At 37.4% G+C, this 18,087-nt stretch overlaps 1 protein-coding gene across 1 annotated transcript; it reads right to left on the reverse strand.

The window, feature by feature from the left end:
• Nucleotides 1–13,693: 13,693 nt before the first annotated feature.
• LOC113338819 (stromal 70 kDa heat shock-related protein, chloroplastic-like) lies at nt 13,694–17,552 on the reverse strand. Its single transcript, XM_026584205.1, has 8 exons — nt 16,921–17,552; nt 16,207–16,459; nt 15,815–15,894; nt 15,577–15,719; nt 15,333–15,431; nt 15,041–15,230; nt 14,533–14,931; nt 13,694–14,225 (listed from the first exon to the last, which is right to left on the reverse strand). The coding sequence occupies exons 1-8, from the start codon at nt 17,431–17,433 to the stop codon at nt 13,836–13,838; spliced, it is 2,067 nt and encodes a 688-aa protein (XP_026439990.1). The 5' UTR covers nt 17,434–17,552; the 3' UTR covers nt 13,694–13,835.
• Between the last annotated feature and the right edge of the window lie 535 nt (nt 17,553–18,087).

Genomic DNA, 18,087 nt, shown 5'->3' on the forward strand with positions numbered 1-18,087 from the left:
GTTTTATTTTGTGTGACAACTCACACCCCTGCAGTAGAATGTCGAACTGGTATTACAATAGCCAATACAACGAATATCCGACTGAGTTTCAAAATGGACGTTACTACTTTGACCATAGTGTGAATAGTGGTTGGGAACATCAGCCTTTGAAGATTATGGTCCATACCATGGTGAGCCCAATTACTATCCACATACGCACCGGTCATATGAGAAAAATTCTTATATTTCTCCTTTAGAAGAGTCTCTCAGGAAATTAGAAGAGTCGACACGTAGGATAGCTGAGATGAATAACTTAGTTTATGACGAAAGAAAACTTTCTATAAGGAATCCCTCAAGCTGATAGCTGAGACGAACGAAAGAATTGCTCGAAATAATCTTAATTTCAATACAGTGTCTCCAATAATACCCTTGAAAATGAGGATAGTTATTTGCATAATCAAGATGAAGAGGATATAATTGGTAACACTACTTGTTGTTTAGATGAGGTTCAACCATTTTCATGTTATTATAATGATTATGATGAGGATAGTGTTGATGAAGAATTTGAAATAAATAGGCATAGTGATCAGGAATTTGCTACTCCAACTGAGCTTAATAATAATATTATTTCTAGTTCAAATCCAAATAATTTTAATAATTATTCACCTATTCAAAAGGACGAGGATTTGACTAGAGATACCCCCGTTTTAGACGATGTAGTATTTCCTTTTGATTACGAAGCTAATAATGGTTTAGAGGAACGAGTATATTTTGAGTCTAGCGATCTAGAAACAATAGACTCAGAAAAAGAAAATGAACTCGTCGAGATGAGTGAGGATGTACCCGACTTAGAAGAATCAATTGACCATTTTCATGAATTAGATGACCTTGAAATTAGGGAAGTTGCGACTAGTCTTTCTAGAGACACTGAAAACTCTAAGTTTGGGGGTGATTATCATTCTCCATGTGATTTAACTCTTAGAAAGGTCCCTCACTTGGGACTTGACATATGTGCCTCAACCATTTTACAAGATTATCTTCATACACGTTTTCCTGAACCTAGTGATGTCCACAAGAAATTTCAGTTATTAGAAACTCATCCTATGTTTGATGTGGTTTACCCAGGCTATGATACCCAGGTTGACTTTGTTTTTCCACCAAATATTTTTCTTCCAAATGTGGGAATGTTTGATTTTCAAATGTGTCGAATATTAAGTTTTGAGACTAAATCTAATTACTTTAGGAGATTAGGGTCGACATACTTGTTTAAGGAAGATCACCACTCTCATTGTGGTCAGCTGTGTAAGTCAAATCTGATTGATTTAGAGGATCCTCAATTATTCAGGTTATTATTATGTGCTTCTAAGTTTTTATTTGAGTTTTTCCAGACTCTAGAACCTGAACATTTGGATCTAACCTATGAGGAAACGCAACCCATGAAAATATTTTATTTGGACCCAGTTATAGATCCTTAACCTGAACCACAACTAGATGTAGTTGTCTTAAACAGGAAACTAGACAAGGGTGTGCTTTATTTGTTCATTTTCTTGGCATGTTGCAGATTCCTTATACTTGTGATAGCTCTATTTGGTTTTGATGACCCAAAGACATTTCGGCTATTACTTTATGATTCTATGAGGTGACTAATCCTTTCTTAGTCTGGCTAAAGACGTTAAACTTAGAACTTCTTGGGAGGTAACCCATTCTCATGCAACACGGTAATATCTTTCCTTATCTCTTTTGCTTCAAATGGTAACAGTTTCTCCTTGTTCATGCTTTTAATTTCACCTTTGGAACATTGAGGACAATGTTAGATTTAAGTTTGGGGGTATAGGAGAAACTTTTTAGTTGCATAATTAAACTCCAGAGCCTAGAAATTTATCCCTATTAAGGATGGCACTAACCAATCTAAGTGGATGGAAGCATTTTGGTTGTAGGAGTTGAGGAACCAATCTGACTAGATGGCAACATCTAAAGAGTCTATTCATAAAAGCACAGATCTCAGGTGTTAGAAATTACATGATAGTTTCACCATATCTCGTTGAGTCCTTTTCACTTCTGTTTTTATTTTGTTTTGTTTTTAACCTATATTTCTCTAAGTGATTAGGTGGGGCTCACGATTCAAGTTTTTACCAATGCTAAGGTGAATTAGAGTGATTGAGATACAAAAAAAAAAGAAAAAAAAAAAGAAAAAGAAAAAGCGACCAGACCATCAGACCAACTGGAATTAATTCAATAAAGTCGACCACTGGAACCCTCGTATATGCCAGTTTTGTTGACCTAGAGTTAGGATTATCGACCACTGGTACCCTTGTATATGCCAGTGTGTTGATATTAGTCAGACCGGTATCTCAGTCCATTAGGATAGGTTCATTTTGGCGGAGGCCTTCAGACAGATATGAGAAACACCGTTCACCTAGTAAACATCAAAACCATCTATGTTTTTCTATATCCATCTTCTTGATCTATCCATGTGATTAGTTTGGACTCCGGATATTGATGTCCATAGTGCGACTATCTGAATAGAGCTCTGTCACTTCATATGAATTTTAGTATGCTTGAGTGCAAACTCGTGTACATCAATTGGAATTTCGCATCAGGGTACTTCCTCCTGTAGTCAATAAGTATGCCAACCAAGGAGATTCTTTAGTGCCTTCCAAGGTTCTGTGTAGATAGTTAGGGTCTGGAGTAAAGGTTTTGTGGGTATACCTCTGGTAAGCCCTCCGGAGACAACACTCCGCCACTAGAGACACCTAGGGGTTTAAAGGCTTATTGCATGCGCTAAATGCAATCGACGATGCCTGCGACAGTGAGTTAGGATTTTATTTCTATTTTATTTTTGCTTGAGGACTAGCAAATAATAGGTTTGGGGGTATTTGATAGACACATTTTTGTGTCCGATTTGTCTCGATTCTATATAATGTTAGGGCTCATTTTTGTATTTATTATGGTGTTTTATTTATTTGTAGGTATTTTTGGCCAATAAACATTTTTGGAAAAAATTGGCTCGAAAAGTTGTCGGAAAGCACCCAGAGGACACTTGTTATTCGGACCCCGGGTTTGGATAAGGGGCACCCCCAGGACACCCCTTAAGGAAGCTTCTAAAGGAACCCCTACTATGGTTAGGGGGACACCATTTTCATAGTTTGAACACACGGGTTTTGGAGGGAAATTTTCTTCCTTTCCTGCGTAATTCTCTGGCAGGATTTTCATCGAGTTTTAATTGGAGATTTTCATGGGATTTACTTGGTACCAGCTGGTGGAGATAAAACAGGAATGATAAGTGTTTTATATTCGAAGAATTAGGGATTTACGCGGAGTTTAAACGAAACAGGGGAAAATAGCTTTTGACGGGTTTGTTTGAATTTTTGAGATGTTTCTATGAAGATTCAATCGCTGATTTTTATCAGGATGGACTGGATTGGGCCAAACAATGTTGGTATAGGTGATCAAATGTACCGAACTGGGATAGATATTGATTTGAAGCAAAACAGGGGTTACGTGAAACATGGAAATAAGAAAGTTTATCGAGATAGTTTGGTTGGAAATTACGTGCAAGTTTGGAGAGGATATTTTGTTTGGATTCTTCCAGGGTTAATTACCGGATTTAGAAGAGTTTGGACAAAATCAAAACACGCGTGAAGGAAGAGATAAAAAAGGAAAAAACTCTGTAACTTTTGGTGAAAGGAAAGGGAGATTTTATCGAGTATTTTTGGTCTTGTTTCCTATATATAGGTTGAGAAGGAGTCATAACAGGAGGTTGGGCAGTTTGGGGCCTTTACGTAGTTTTAGAGGAGGCTCTGGTACGAAGAAGTCACGCTGCAGAGAAATTTGCAGCAGCAGGAGGAAGAAGACGAAGCTGAAGAACATTGGACAGACAAAGACAGTCGCAGAGGCAGTCTTTTTCAAACAGCATAACAGAAGTATCGTTGTTCAACAATAATAGATAACATATATCATAAGCTTGTCATCTTTTCTCTGTAACAGTTCAACCCGTTGTAACAGCTGTTTGTAACACCGTTGCAGCGTTGCAAACTGTCTGCTTTATTAGTTTTCTCTTGTTTTTCACCTATTTTAGCTATGAACAACTATTTTGAGCACGTGAATAATATGAGGAGCTAAACCCTTTTGTTGAGGCGACGGAGGAAGCCATTTTCCCAATTACTATGTGGTAATTTCTATTTAATTAATTTTTACAATATCTTTTATGATTATTTGCACTGAACTGAAATTGAATATATGATTCTGATTAAGTGGTTGTGTTCTCAATTGACGGGTCATGCTTAGGTTAGTCTTTTGATGGTCCATTCTTTCGATTTACAACTATTGTTTTGAGAATTTACTTGTCTAGGTGAAATTATTATAATCACTTTAAACGTAAAGAGTTGCATAAATATTGATTAGATTAAATCACATAGAAATTGGAGATTGGCGGAATCCGAGTCTCACTGCTTTTAAAGTCTTGAAAACAACTTCATCTTGAGTTTTTATTTTAAGTCTAAAACAAATCTTCACAAGTATTTAAACGAACCACTTTTCTTACCACTTAAAAAACTACATCAATTTTTGGCGCCGCCGACGCGGATTTGTATTTAGATTTGTTTTAGGTTTATTTTTATTTTTATTATTTTTTGTTCTTTTTTTACGCATTTTGGTATTTTTCGATTCTTTTCAGATTTGGAGCAAAGCTACAAGGAAAGAAAAATTGCTATAAAAGGAAAGCATCGCCAGAGAAGGAAAGAAAAGAGGAATCTGAAAGGAGTGAAGAAGAAGATTTTGTATATAGTTATTTTTTTTATTTTTAGAAACTGTAAATAGGATTTTATTTTTGTAATTTTCTTTTCCTTTTTGGACATTTTTAGTTTTGGACTTTATTTTTGGACTGGACATTATTATTATTTTGAAACCCTAAGGAAGGGTTAAAAATTAAATATAAACTGTTTGCAGGGAAGGACGACAGTTACGATACTGTCTCGGCCCCTCGGGTTCGTACACTGACATTGGAGTCGGTGGCCTGAGTCGACTTCAACGGTTCATCGCCCGTCTGGTACGGGAGGTAAGACTCTATCCACCCACGAATCCCCTGTCAGTGGGTTTTATTTTGTGTGACAACTCACACCCCTGCAGTAGAATGTCGAACTGGTATTACAATAGCCAATACAACGAATATCCGACTGAGTTTCAAAATGGACGTTACTACTTTGACCATAGTGTGAATAGTGGTTGGGAACATCATCCTTCTGAATATTATGGTCCATACCATGGTGAGCCAAATTACTATCCACATACGCACCGGTCATATGAGAAAAATTCTTATATTTCTCCTTTAGAAAAGTCTCTCTGGAAATTAGAAGAGTCGACACGTAGGATAGATGAGATGAATAACTTAGTTTATGACGAAAGAAAACTTTCTATAAAGGAATCCCTCAAGCTGATAGCTGAGACGAACGAAAGAATTGCTCGAAATAATCTTAATGTTCAATACAGTGTCTCCAATAATACCCTTGAAAATGAGGATAGTTATTTGCATAATCAAGATGAAGAGGATATAATTGGTAACACTACTTGTTGTTTAGATGAGGTTCAACCATTTTCATGTTATTATAATGATTATGATGAGGATAGTGTTGATGAAGAATTTGAAATAAATAGGCATAGTGATCAGGAATTTGCTACTCCAACTGAGCTTAATAATAATATTATTTCTAGTTCAAATACAAATAATTTTAATAATTATTCACATATTCAAAAGGACGAGGATTTGACTAGAGATACCCCCGTTTTAGACGATGTAGTATTTCCTTTTGATTACGAAGCTAATAATGGTTTAGAGGAACGGGTATATTTTGAGTCTAGCGATTTAGAAACAATAGACTCAGAAAAAGAAAATGAACTCGTCGAGATGAGTGAGGATGTACCCGACTTAGAAGAATCAATTGACCATTTTCATGAATTAGATGACCTTGAAATTAGGGAAGTTGCGACTAGTCTTTCTAGAGACACTGAAAACTCTAAGTTTGGGGGTGATTATCATTCTCCATGTGATTTAACTCTTATAAAGGTCCCTCACTTGGGACTTGACATATGTGCCTCAACCATTTTACAAGATTATCTTCATACACGTTTTCCTGAACCTAGTGATGTCCACAAGAAATTTCAGTTATTAGAAACTCATCCTCTGGTTGATGTGGTTTACCCAGGTTGACTTTGTTTTTCCACCAAATATTTTTCTTCCAAATGTGGGAATGTTTGATTTTCAAATGTGTCGAATATTAAGTTTTGAGACTAAATCTAATTACTTTAGGAGATTAGGATCGACATACTTGTTTAAGGAAGATCACCACTCTCATTGTGGTCAGCTGTGTAAGTCAAATCTGATTGACTTAGAGGATCCTCAATTATTCAGGGTATTATTATGTGCTTCTAAGTTTTTATTTGAGTTTTTCCAGACTCTATAACCTGAACATTTGGATCTAACCTATGAGGAAACGCAACCCATGAAAATATTTTATTTGGACCCAGTTATAAATCCTGAACCTGAACCACAACTAGATGTAGTTGTCTTAAACAGGAAACTAGACAAGGGTGTGCTTTATTTGTTCATTTTCTTGGCATGTTGCAGATTCCTTATACTTGTGATAGCTCTATTTGGTTTTGATGACCCACAGACATTTCGGCTATTACTTTATGATTCTATAAGGTGACTAATCCTTTCTTAGTCTGGCTGAAGACGTTAAACTTAGCACTTCTTGGGAGGTCACCCATTCTCATGAAACACGGTAATATCTTTCCTTATCTCTTTTGCTTCAAATGGTAACAGTTTCTCCTTGTTCATGCTTTTAATTTCACCTTTGGAACATTGAGGACAATGTTAGATTTAAGTTTGGGGGTATAGGAGAAACTTTTTAGTTGCATAATTAAACTCCAGAGCCTAGAAATTTATCCCTATTAAGGATGGCACTAACCAATCTAAGTGGATGGAAGCATTTTGGTTGTAGGAGTTGAGGAACCAATCTGACTAGATGGCAATATCTAAAGAGTCTATTCATAAAATCACAGATCTCAGGTGTTAGAAATAACATGATAGTTTCACCATATCTCGTTGAGTCCTTTTCACTTCTGTTTTTATTTTGTTTTGTTTTTAAACTATGTTTCTCTAAGTGATTAGGTGGGGCTCACGATTCAAGTTTTTACCAATGCTAAGGTGAATTAGAGTGATTGAGATACAAAAAAAAAAGAAAAAGAAAAAGAGACCAGACCATCAGACCAACTGGAATAAATTCAATAAAGTCGACCACCGGAACTCTCGTATATGCCAGTTTTGTTGACCTAGAGTTAGGAGTATCGACCACTGGTACCCTTGTATATGCCAGTGTGTTGATATTAGTCAGACCGGTATCTCAGTCCATTAGGATAGATTTATTTTGGCGGAGGCCTTCAGACAGATATGAGAAACACCGTTCACCTAGTAAACATCAAAACCATCTATGTTTTTCTATATCCATCTTCTTGATCTATCCATGTGATTAGTTTTGACTCCGGATATTGATGTCCATAGTGCGACTATCTGAATAGAGCTCTGTCACTTCATATGAATTTTAGTATGCTTGAGTGCGAACTCGTGTACATCAATTGGAATTTCGCATCAGGGTACTTCCTCCTGTAGTCAATAAGTATGCCAACCAAGGAGATTCTTTAGTGCCTTCCAAGGTTCTGTGTAGATAGTTAGGGTCTGGAGTAAAGGTTTTGTGGGTATACCTCTGGTAAGCCCTCCGGAGACAACACTCCGCCACTAGAGACACCTAGGGGTTTAAAGGCTTATTGCATGCGCTAAATGCAATCGACGATGCCTGCGACAGTGAGTTAGGATTTTATTTCTATTTTATTTTTGCTCGAGGACTAGCAAATAATAGGTTTGGGGGTATTTGATAGACACATTTTTGTGTCCGATTTGTCTCGATTCTATATATTTTTAGGGCTCATTTTTGTACTTATTATGGTGTTTTATTTATTTGTAGGTATTTTTGGCCAATAAACATTTTTGGAAAAAAATTGGCTCGAAAAGTTGTCGGAAAGCACCCGGAGGACACTTGCTATTCGGACCCCGGGTTTGGATAAGGGGAACCCCCAGGACACCCCTTAAGGCAGCTGCTAAAGGAACCCCTACTCTGGTTAGGGGGACACCATTTTCATAGTTTGAACACACGGGTTTTGGCGGGAAATTTTCTTCCTTTCCTGCGTAATTCTCTGGCAGGATTTTCATCGAGTTTTAATTGGAGATTTTCATGGGATTTACTTGGTACCAGCTGGTGGAGATAAAACAGGAATGATAAGTGTTTTATATTCGAAGAATTAGGGATTTACGCGGAGTTTAAACGAAACAGGGGAAAATAGCTTTTGACGGGTTTGTTTGAATTTTTGAGATGTTTCTATGAAGATTCAATCGCTGATTTTTATCAGGATGGACTGGATTGGGCCAAACAATGTTGGTATAGGTGATCAAATGTACTGAACTGGGCTAGATATTGATTTGAAGCAAAACAGGGGTTACGTGAAACATGGAAATAAGAAAGTTTATCGAGATAGTTTGGTTGGAAATTACGTGCAAGTTTGGAGAGGATATTTTGTTTGGATTCTTCCAGGGTTAATTACCGGATTTAGAAGAGTTTGGACAAAATCAAAACACGCGTGAAGGAAGAGATAAAAAAGGAAAAAACTCCGTAACTTTTGGTGAAAGGAAAGGGAGATTTTATCGAGTATTTTTGGTCTTGTTTCCTATATATAGGTTGAGAAGGAGTCATAACAGGAGGTTGGGCAGTTTGGGGCCTTTACGTAGTTTTAGAGGAGGCTCTGGTACGAAGAAGTCACGCTGCAGAGAAAGTTGCAGCAGCAGGAGGAAGAAGACGAAGCTGAAGAACATTGGACAGACAAAGACAGTCGCAGAAGCAGTCTTTTTCAAACAGCATGACAGAAGTATCGTTGTTCAACAATAATAGATAACATATATCATAAGCTTGTCATCTTTTCTCTGTAACAGTTCAACCCGTTGTAACAGCTGTTTGTAACACCGTTGCAGCGTTGCAAACTGTCTGCTTTATTAGTTTTCTCTTGTTTTTCACCTATTTGAGCTATGAACAACTATTTTGAGCACGTGAATAATATGAGGAGCTAAACCCTTTTGCTGAGGCGACGGAGGAAGCCATTTTCTAATTACTATGTGGTAATTTCTATTTAATTAATTTTTACAATATCTTTTATGATTATTTGCACTGAACAGAAATTGAATATATGATTCTGATTAAGTGGTTGTGTTCTCAATTGACGGGTCATGCTTAGGTTAGTCTTTCGATTTACAACTATTGTTTTGAGAATTTACTTGTCTAGGTGAAATTATTATAATCACTTTAAACGTAAAGAGTTGCATAAATATTGATTATATTAAATCACATAGAAATTGGAGATTGGTGGAATCCGAGTCTCAGTGCTTTTAAAATCTTGACAACAACTTCATCTTGAGTTTTTATTTTAAGTCTAAAACAAATCTTCACAAGTCTTTAAACGAACCACTTTTCTTACCACTTGAAAAACTACATCAACTTGTAAGTGCAAGTTTAAGTGGTGTCTGAGTTTTACGTCTAAAATGTTAAGTTCATTGTTAGTATTTCGAAAAATGTTTACTTTGCACACCAAAATTAAGGGTGATTATTATTATTATAAGAGAGTACTCTTGGAATCGACCATATTGTAGGTTTACTGTAGTTATGCTTTACTTGATTCTCAGGAAGTCATAAATATCATTGAACACTTCTTGCAATATTTCTGTATAGATTGATTCCATGTTTCTCAGGCAGTCACATTTCTGTTGTTTCTATCAAGTTTTTCTTTAAGTCTAATTCTCTCCCCTATAGGGACCTGCTGAACCCAAGGCTAAAACTCATGCACTAAAAAAAGCCTGGTGCTAAAGCTTCATACATAAAAAGGAAGAATTCTAAAGATTCTTCAGAGTCTGCTGAACCCAAGGATAAAGGTCCCGCACCAAAGGAAAATAGTGCTGAAGGCTGAGTTGGCTTGGTCTACCAGACGGGAAGTATTGAACATCCAACTAGTTGTCGCCTAACTGTAGCAGGGGAGGATGTACAAACACTTAATAAGAGTGTAAGGGCTTGTAGTCTTGACGGTGAATCAGGTTACTTCATCAGCACTCACCTTTTTCTACTTCGGATTTCTAGTCATCTATGCGGTATTATTGAATGATACAAAATATTTGCGTAACAATCAAATATTTTATATCATTCCTGAGCTGAATTTATGAATAGAATGAAAGTTCAATGGAATACAGTAATCCCTGTAAATTGTAAATATAAATACAGTAAATAATTCACAAAGAGTTGACCGGTTTGACCAGGTCAGAATCTGGTTTTGACCAGCACAAAACCACTAATTTTTTTTTGTTGTTGCAAAAAAATTCGTAACTACATAAAACAGTTGCGAACATGATTTCACAACTGTTTGAAACAGTTGCGACCTTTTGACGTTGCAACAGTTTCAAACTATTGCGACCAAAAATTTTCAACGGCAATGCGGCCGTTGCGAAATATTGGAACATCGACTTTCGTAACAGAGATGAAATGTTGCAACCCCACTTTGCAACTTCCACTTACCGTTGCTAATCACTAAATTTGGTGTAGTGTAATCAGGTTTAAGAGTTGGGGCCAAGGTAGTCAATATCGTTTGTACATGCCGATATTAAAGGTTTTTATAGGATATCGGAAAAAACCTTTACGATACTGAAAATATCGGCGATACGAAGGAGAAACGATAAAAACGCGTGTATCGTCCTGTACGGACCGATATATCGGTTTCACTTGTACACTGGTAATATAGGTTTCACTTGTACACTGATATATCACTAATGTATTTTGTCTTTTGCTTATGATTTCTTGAACTAAAGTAACTCCACTAATTTTTCTAGCTTCATATACGATTATGGTGGATGTAATTACCGTAAATGTGATGTCGATGGGCTAACAGATATTCAATGCTTGGTTTCGTTGTTGATAGTATAAGGCTCTAATCAACCACATCTTATTTTGTAAGGTTGAAGTATGTTTACTACAATTATTATTTTCTATTATGGTTATATCAATATATTTTTTGTTTGATAAATAATAAATATTAAAAAAAAATCCTAATGATGTTTCGCCTATAAAAAAAAATATTATCATTTGTATAGGTGTATAGGACCCGACCGATACGATACCGATACACGATATCAATTACCTTGGTTGGGGCCTCACACCTCTTACCCAGACATGCCTCATATTCAGCTATCCAAAAAGCCTGTCCGGCCGGACTAGCCAAGTAAACACACTTATTTTCAGGCCCAAAGACCGCACAACGCTCATTTCATTAACCAGGCCAGGCAGGCCAAACATGCTACCGGATTTAGTTCCTATATGGAATTTGGAGATTGAGCGATATAGTTTAAAACAATCCAAATAATTAATCTTCTAAATGTATACTAGAAATGAAAATAAAAATTTTAATCCAAAATATAACCAAATCACGTTACAATATACTCCCTTCGTTTCTAAAAAAGTGTTACTTTCACTTTTTCATTTTAGTCTAAAAATAGGCCAAATTGAAAAAGTGAAAGTAACACTTTTCCAGAAACTGGAGGTAGTACAAACAAGTATCAAGTTGGGTTGTTTGGACAGCTGTCATTACCATATGCCAAGCTATTAAATTTTAGGGAAAGCCTAAACCCTCCCATTTAAGGAATGATTTTTAGGGACCATGGTTTTTTTGAGGAGACCATGGTTTTATTAGGCCACCTTCCCTATAGTTATAAGGGGTGTCCTAAAGCGTTGAAATGACTAACCTACCCTTAACCTAATTTAATTTAAAACCAACCTAATAACCACCTATATATATAACCACCACCTCCTCCCACCACCACCGCCCACCACCGTCGATTACCACCACCACCAACCACCGATTACCACCACCACCTCCTCCCACCACCACCACCTCTGATTATCACCACCACCAACCACCGATTACCACCACCACCTCTATATATATAGCTTAATTTAAAACATTAACAAATATATTCTCACAAACCCATTACTTGTCATTCGTTTTTGGTTGAATAAATGAGAAGTAATCCCCAAAATGAGTTGAAATGGAAGTTGCAGAGAGGTTTAATGGAGGGTTTTTTCAGAGAAAAGTTCGGTTACGTCGCAAAAAACAAGTCTCAGCCGAACTTTTAGTTCGGTTACGTCGCAAAACGTTCGGTTTCGTCGCAAAAAGTTCGGTTATCACGAATTAATTTTTTCTTAACCGAAATCAGAGTTCGGTTGATTCGCAAAAAATACTTTTAACCGAACTCCTTGTATTAGAAAAACACAAGTACATAAGTTCGGTTCCTTCGCAAAATAAGGATATCACCGAACTTTAAGTTCGGTTGGTAGAGCAATTTGGTATGTAACCGAACACACAAGATGTACCCAAATAAATTGTTTAGTTCAAAGTTCGGTTACCTACCATTTTATACTAGGTAACCGAATATAGCATTGTAACTTTGGTTGTTTTTTGTATCGGTGAGTTCGGTTAGATACGCTTTTGGATAAAAGTTTGCGAACCAACCGAACTTCTTACCTTGGAATAATTTTTTTTAACGTAAAGTTCAGTTGGATGGTTGGTATGAACTTTGCGTACCAACCGAACTATTTACAGTTGGTAAAATTTTATTTTCACGTAAATTTCGGTTAGTTATTGTTTGCAAAGCAACCGAACTTCTAGACCTTAAAGTTCGGTTACATTGCGGGTAAACCGAACATCACACTATACGACCAAAACCTCCAGTAACGAGCGAGTTCAATAACCTGCGTGTTTGGAAAACGTAACCGAAGTACACTTTCAGGTGTGTTCGGTTACATGTTCTTGACATATGGTAACCAAACTGGCCCAAATCTACATAAAAATTTTCATTTTTTTTGAAAGTTTGGAGCAATTAAACCATCATTATCTAAGTTTGAAGCATACCTGATAACCCAAATGCTCTTCCTCCGGTTGTGGTTGGTAAAATCCATCATTTTCATCTTGAGATTGAGTTTGGGGAAGAATACAATCACCATCTAAGAAATAACTCATATCTGGATCATTGTGAAGATTAACAAATACTCTAGGAGAGGAATGAGATGAAGATTCAGATGTGCTATCATCAATTGAATCATCACTTGAATACTCAAGATTAGTGAACTCATTTTTTTTTCTCATGTTTTTCTTCTTCATCTTCTCTAACTTTACTCTCTCAATAATTCTACTTCTTTAGCTTAATCATTTCACTAATGATTTCACTAATTATTACCCAAAATTAATCAAAAGGGTAGTTTAGGTATTAATATAAATATCTGGATAAGGAGTGACCTAGATTTACTTCTAAATGTCTTACTAAAAATAGAACCATGGTCCCAAAAAAAAAATCATGGTCCCCAAAAAATCGTTCCATTTAAGATAGATAACCAGGCCAGGCGGCCCATAGCAGAATGTAATATGCAGTGGGCTCATACAAGTATAGGCAAGCTCGTGCGGGTACTAACAGGCCGAGTGTTTTCGAGTATTATTTACAGCCCTAGACGTGGAGTAGACGTGTCTGGCGTTGGGGTTGTTACAGTCTTTTCCATGTTTTAAACTGTTTTGGACCTTGAAGTAAGTAAAAAATATGGATGGACCTTGCTAAAACTAACTATATGGGTCTTGGACCAAACAAGAAATCTCCCTATATACAGTGCAGAGGGTAAAAGAGAACACTAAAAAAAGATAGTTCATACAATTTAATTCCTCATTTGCTATCACTCAGTAAAGTCGGCATCGATGACATCACCCTCAGATCCCTTGGCAGATCCAGCTCCTGGAGACCCAGCAGTTTCATCACCACCAGGTGCAGGCCCAGCACCAGGTTGGTTGTAGAGAGATTGACCAAGCTGCATCACCTCTTGGTTGAGTGCAGTCATGGCATCCTTGATGGCTTGTGTTGATCCACCGCTGACAGCTTCCTTGAGCTCTCCAAGTTTTGCCTCTACCTTATCCTTCACTTCAGCAGGAACCTTTTCTCCCAACTCCTTGAGTTGTTTCTCTGTCTGGTAAATTACCGAATCAGCCTGGTTCTTGGTGTCTATGGCGTCTCTCTTTTCCTTATCTTCACCTGCAAACCTCTCAGCTTCCTTCACCATTCTCTCTACCTGCACGAGTTTTCATATAAACGAGATTGAGCTATACATTCAAGCGTAAACAACATCGTCTCGACAGTTGACATGCGCAGTAAATAAACATTAAAGGCCCATAGATAGCTAGGTAGACCTCACTGCACAAGAAAGAACGGTGGTTAATGCTGACAAGTGACAACCGTAGAGACAGTTTCGCATTCCTCGAACAAAAAATTCATACTGTAAGGAGCTCAACTTCTAGTTGACTTTGAGATTTGCCAATTCAGCAATTGAAAGAGTAAAAGCTACAGAAGAAATGGTGCTATAGTCTATAGAAACATACCTCATCACCAGGTAGTGTACTAGCACCAGTAATCGTAATGTCCTGCTTCTTTCCAGTACCCTTGTCAGTAGCGGCAACAGATAAAATACCATTTGCATCAATGTCAAACTTGACTTCAATCTGAGGGACACCGCGTGGGGCTGGAGGAATACCATCTAGACGGAAGCTTCCGAGTGACCTATTGTCTCTCACAAACTCTCTTTCACCCTGTAGTACATTTATGTCAACACTTGTCTGTCCATCTGAGGCTGTAGAGAACACCTCTGATTTTGAAGTGGGCAACGTGGTATTTCTCGGGATGATCTTGGTCATCACACCTCCCATTGTTTCCAGTCCAAGAGACAATGGTGAGACATCCAGGAGAACAATGTCACTCACATCCCCAGACAAAACACCAGCCTGTGGTTCAAAAAATCAAGAAACAGTTAAGTATCCCAGTATTTGTGGATTTATATTGTCACTCGCATGAGTATATATCAACTACGACAAGAAAAAAGCTAAAACTAACCTGAACTGCAGCACCAAGAGCAACAACTTCATCAGGATTCACTGTAACATTTGGGTCTTTACCAGTCAATGATTTAACAAGCTCCTGGACAGCTGGGATACGTGTGGATCCACCAACAAGGATCACCTCATCCACGTCCTTGAAACTGAGCTTTGCATCTTTCAAAGAGTTCTGAACTGGAACTTTCAGTCTAAGAAAGTTGTTTCCAAGAGAAGACAGGAGTTAGAGCTACGAAAGTCTCACAGCCAGATGTGTCAAAAACTGCTGGTGATGAATAAAGGAGATTACATACCGATCAAGAAGGTCTGAGCACAGCTCCTCGAACTTGGCCCTTGTAAGAGTGGTCTCGATGTGCTTGGGACCATCAGCTGTTGCAGTAATGAAAGGCAAACTGCAAAGCAGAACGGATACACAACAGTAAGCTTTCACGAACACAGCCAGTAGAAAATAGAGAAGCATGTGCCCGTGCGAGCTTGCCAATAGCCAAAAAACTGTTGCATGCACCTTTCACTGAATGAGCAAGGACAGCAACTCACCTAATGTTAGTCTGGGTCAAGGATGACAACTCCATCTTTGCTTTCTCAGCAGTCTCAGTGAGACGCTGAAGAGCTTGCTTATCCTTCAATAGATCAATGCCTTCGTCTCTCTTAAAGCTGGCAGCAAGCCAATCAACAATTTTCTGTAAATTGGAAATTCACACACTCAGTAACTGCGGCCAGAATAATAATTTTAGCATTTTACACATGTACATCACAAATGAAAGCCTGCACCAACCTTGTCGAAGTTATCACCTCCCAAATGAGTATCTCCAGAGGTAGACAACACCTCAAATACTCCATCACCAACTTCGAGAACTGCAACAGAGGCAGAGAAGCGTATTCAATATAAACTTGTTTAAAACACTGATGCTCAAGAAAAACTTGGAGTCCGACTCCCAAGCCTTTGAACATTCAGCAACACCTCAAAAGCACCAATACACTTAAACCACAATAACTGAACCAAAGTGCCCATTTTAACATCTAACTAGCCTGTTCAAAATTAGGCATTTTCAAAAAGCCTGAAAACTGAAAAGACTGTACATCTAAAACGATATTTGGTAATACATGCACTCATATGCCACTATGAATTGCACAAAAATAAACTTCGAAATTCGAATAATGAAGTACCTGAAACATCAAAGGTACCACCACCAAGATCGAACACCAGGATTGTTTCATTGTTTTTCTTCTCAAACCCATAGGCCAATGAAGCAGCAGTTGGCTCGTTGATGATACGAAGAACCTCTAAACCAGCAATTCTTCCAGCATCCTTTGTTGCTGTCCTTTGAGAGTCATTGAAGTAGGCAGGTACTGTAACAACAGCTTTTGTGACTTTGTCATTCAAAAACTTTGATGCATCATCCACAAGTTTTCTCAAGACCTGTAAGCAAAAAGATGTAAGCACTATTTCATCAAAATGCAAAACCAAAAAGAACAGAACACTAACCTACAATTCAAACACAACGTTGAAACATAAGTACATGTAAACGCAAACCCCTTAAATCTCAAAACACCAAGCAGGAAATGTCATTACACAAAACTTTCATGTCTCTTTGCCAATTCATCTGGCCTTGCCCTAGGTGAAACTAGAAAACACAACAACCTCTCGTCGTAAGCACAAAAAACAATTAGTCTTGATTACATTATCCATGCCAATTCATCTCATGCTAACATACCATAATCATCAGCTAAAAAGGCAATAGCAAATACCACATTCGGAGCAAAACTAAGAATTAACACATGCTAACTAATCAGGTTTCATGCAAAAACCCAATTCTTAAATGACCCAAATTTAGTACACAAGTAAACAAATCAAAACCCCCTAAAAGAAAAGGAACAAACCTGAGCAGAGATTTCTTCAGGAGCAAACTGTTTACCAATAGCAGGACAATCAAGTTTAACATTTCCATTCTCATCTCTAACAACTTTGTAAGAAACTTGTTTAGATTCTTCTTTAACCTCACTCATTAACCAACCAATAAATCTCTTGACAGAGAAGAAAGTATTCTCAGGATTAACAACAGCTTGTCTCTTAGCAATCTGACCAACTAATTTATCACCACTCTTAGAATAGGCAACAACTGATGGTGTTGTTCTTTGTCCTTCAACATTAGTAATAATAGTAGGTTTCCCACCTTCCATTACTGCTACTGCTGAATAAGTAGTCCCCAAATCAATACCAACAACTTTCTCAGCCACAACTCTAAGTGGACCATAATTTCTTCTTTGTGATCTAAATGAAACTCTTGAATTTAATCTTTGCCCTAAAAATAGATTTCTAGAAGTACATTGTCTTGTTGTTGTTGTTGATGGGAAAGATGTACCACCGAAAATCTGTGATGTTGATGATGCCATTAAAAGGGTTTATTAGGAGATTCAAGCTTTTCAGGGGGTTGGGTTTAAAGAATATACAGTTTCAGAATCACGAGGAGAGCATCCAACAGATTTTGAAAGTTGAAACTCTGGAAACCATGGTTTAGGAGATTCAAGCTATATAAGTGGAGGGTTCATAGGACCAAAAAAAAAACCCTAATTCCAGGGCCGGCACTGATGGGAAGCAGGTAAAGGCCCGGTTAGGATATGGGTTTGCATAACATTTTACTCGGTAGTAACTTTTTCTTTGATTCAGCAAAACTGGGCCCATCCCCTTGAGCAAGCTGAGCCTGATAGACTAGCCCCACTATTGAGCCAACCATCATTCCAACAACAAGATTCGTATCTCTCATGGATTAAATAGAGAGAGAAAATAAGGGATCCAACATTCCCAAAATTTTCTTTTTCCCATCTTTATAAAAGGTATACGTGTTCTCAAAACAGTTATGAACTACACGCTTCCAAGAAGTAAATGTGTTGCATTCATATTGATCAGTCACATAAGACTTCATCTTCATAGCCAATGAATGAAGACTTAACAAGAGACTGATATGTAATATCTTGAGAAGAAGAATTATTTCCCCAACCAACAGAATAGGGTTGAGGATCGGAATCATTGGTAAACCCAAATTCTTA

The sequence above is a fragment of the Papaver somniferum genome, unplaced genomic scaffold (assembly GCF_003573695.1).
Source record: "Papaver somniferum cultivar HN1 unplaced genomic scaffold, ASM357369v1 unplaced-scaffold_19, whole genome shotgun sequence".
Classification (NCBI taxonomy): domain Eukaryota; kingdom Viridiplantae; phylum Streptophyta; class Magnoliopsida; order Ranunculales; family Papaveraceae; genus Papaver; species Papaver somniferum.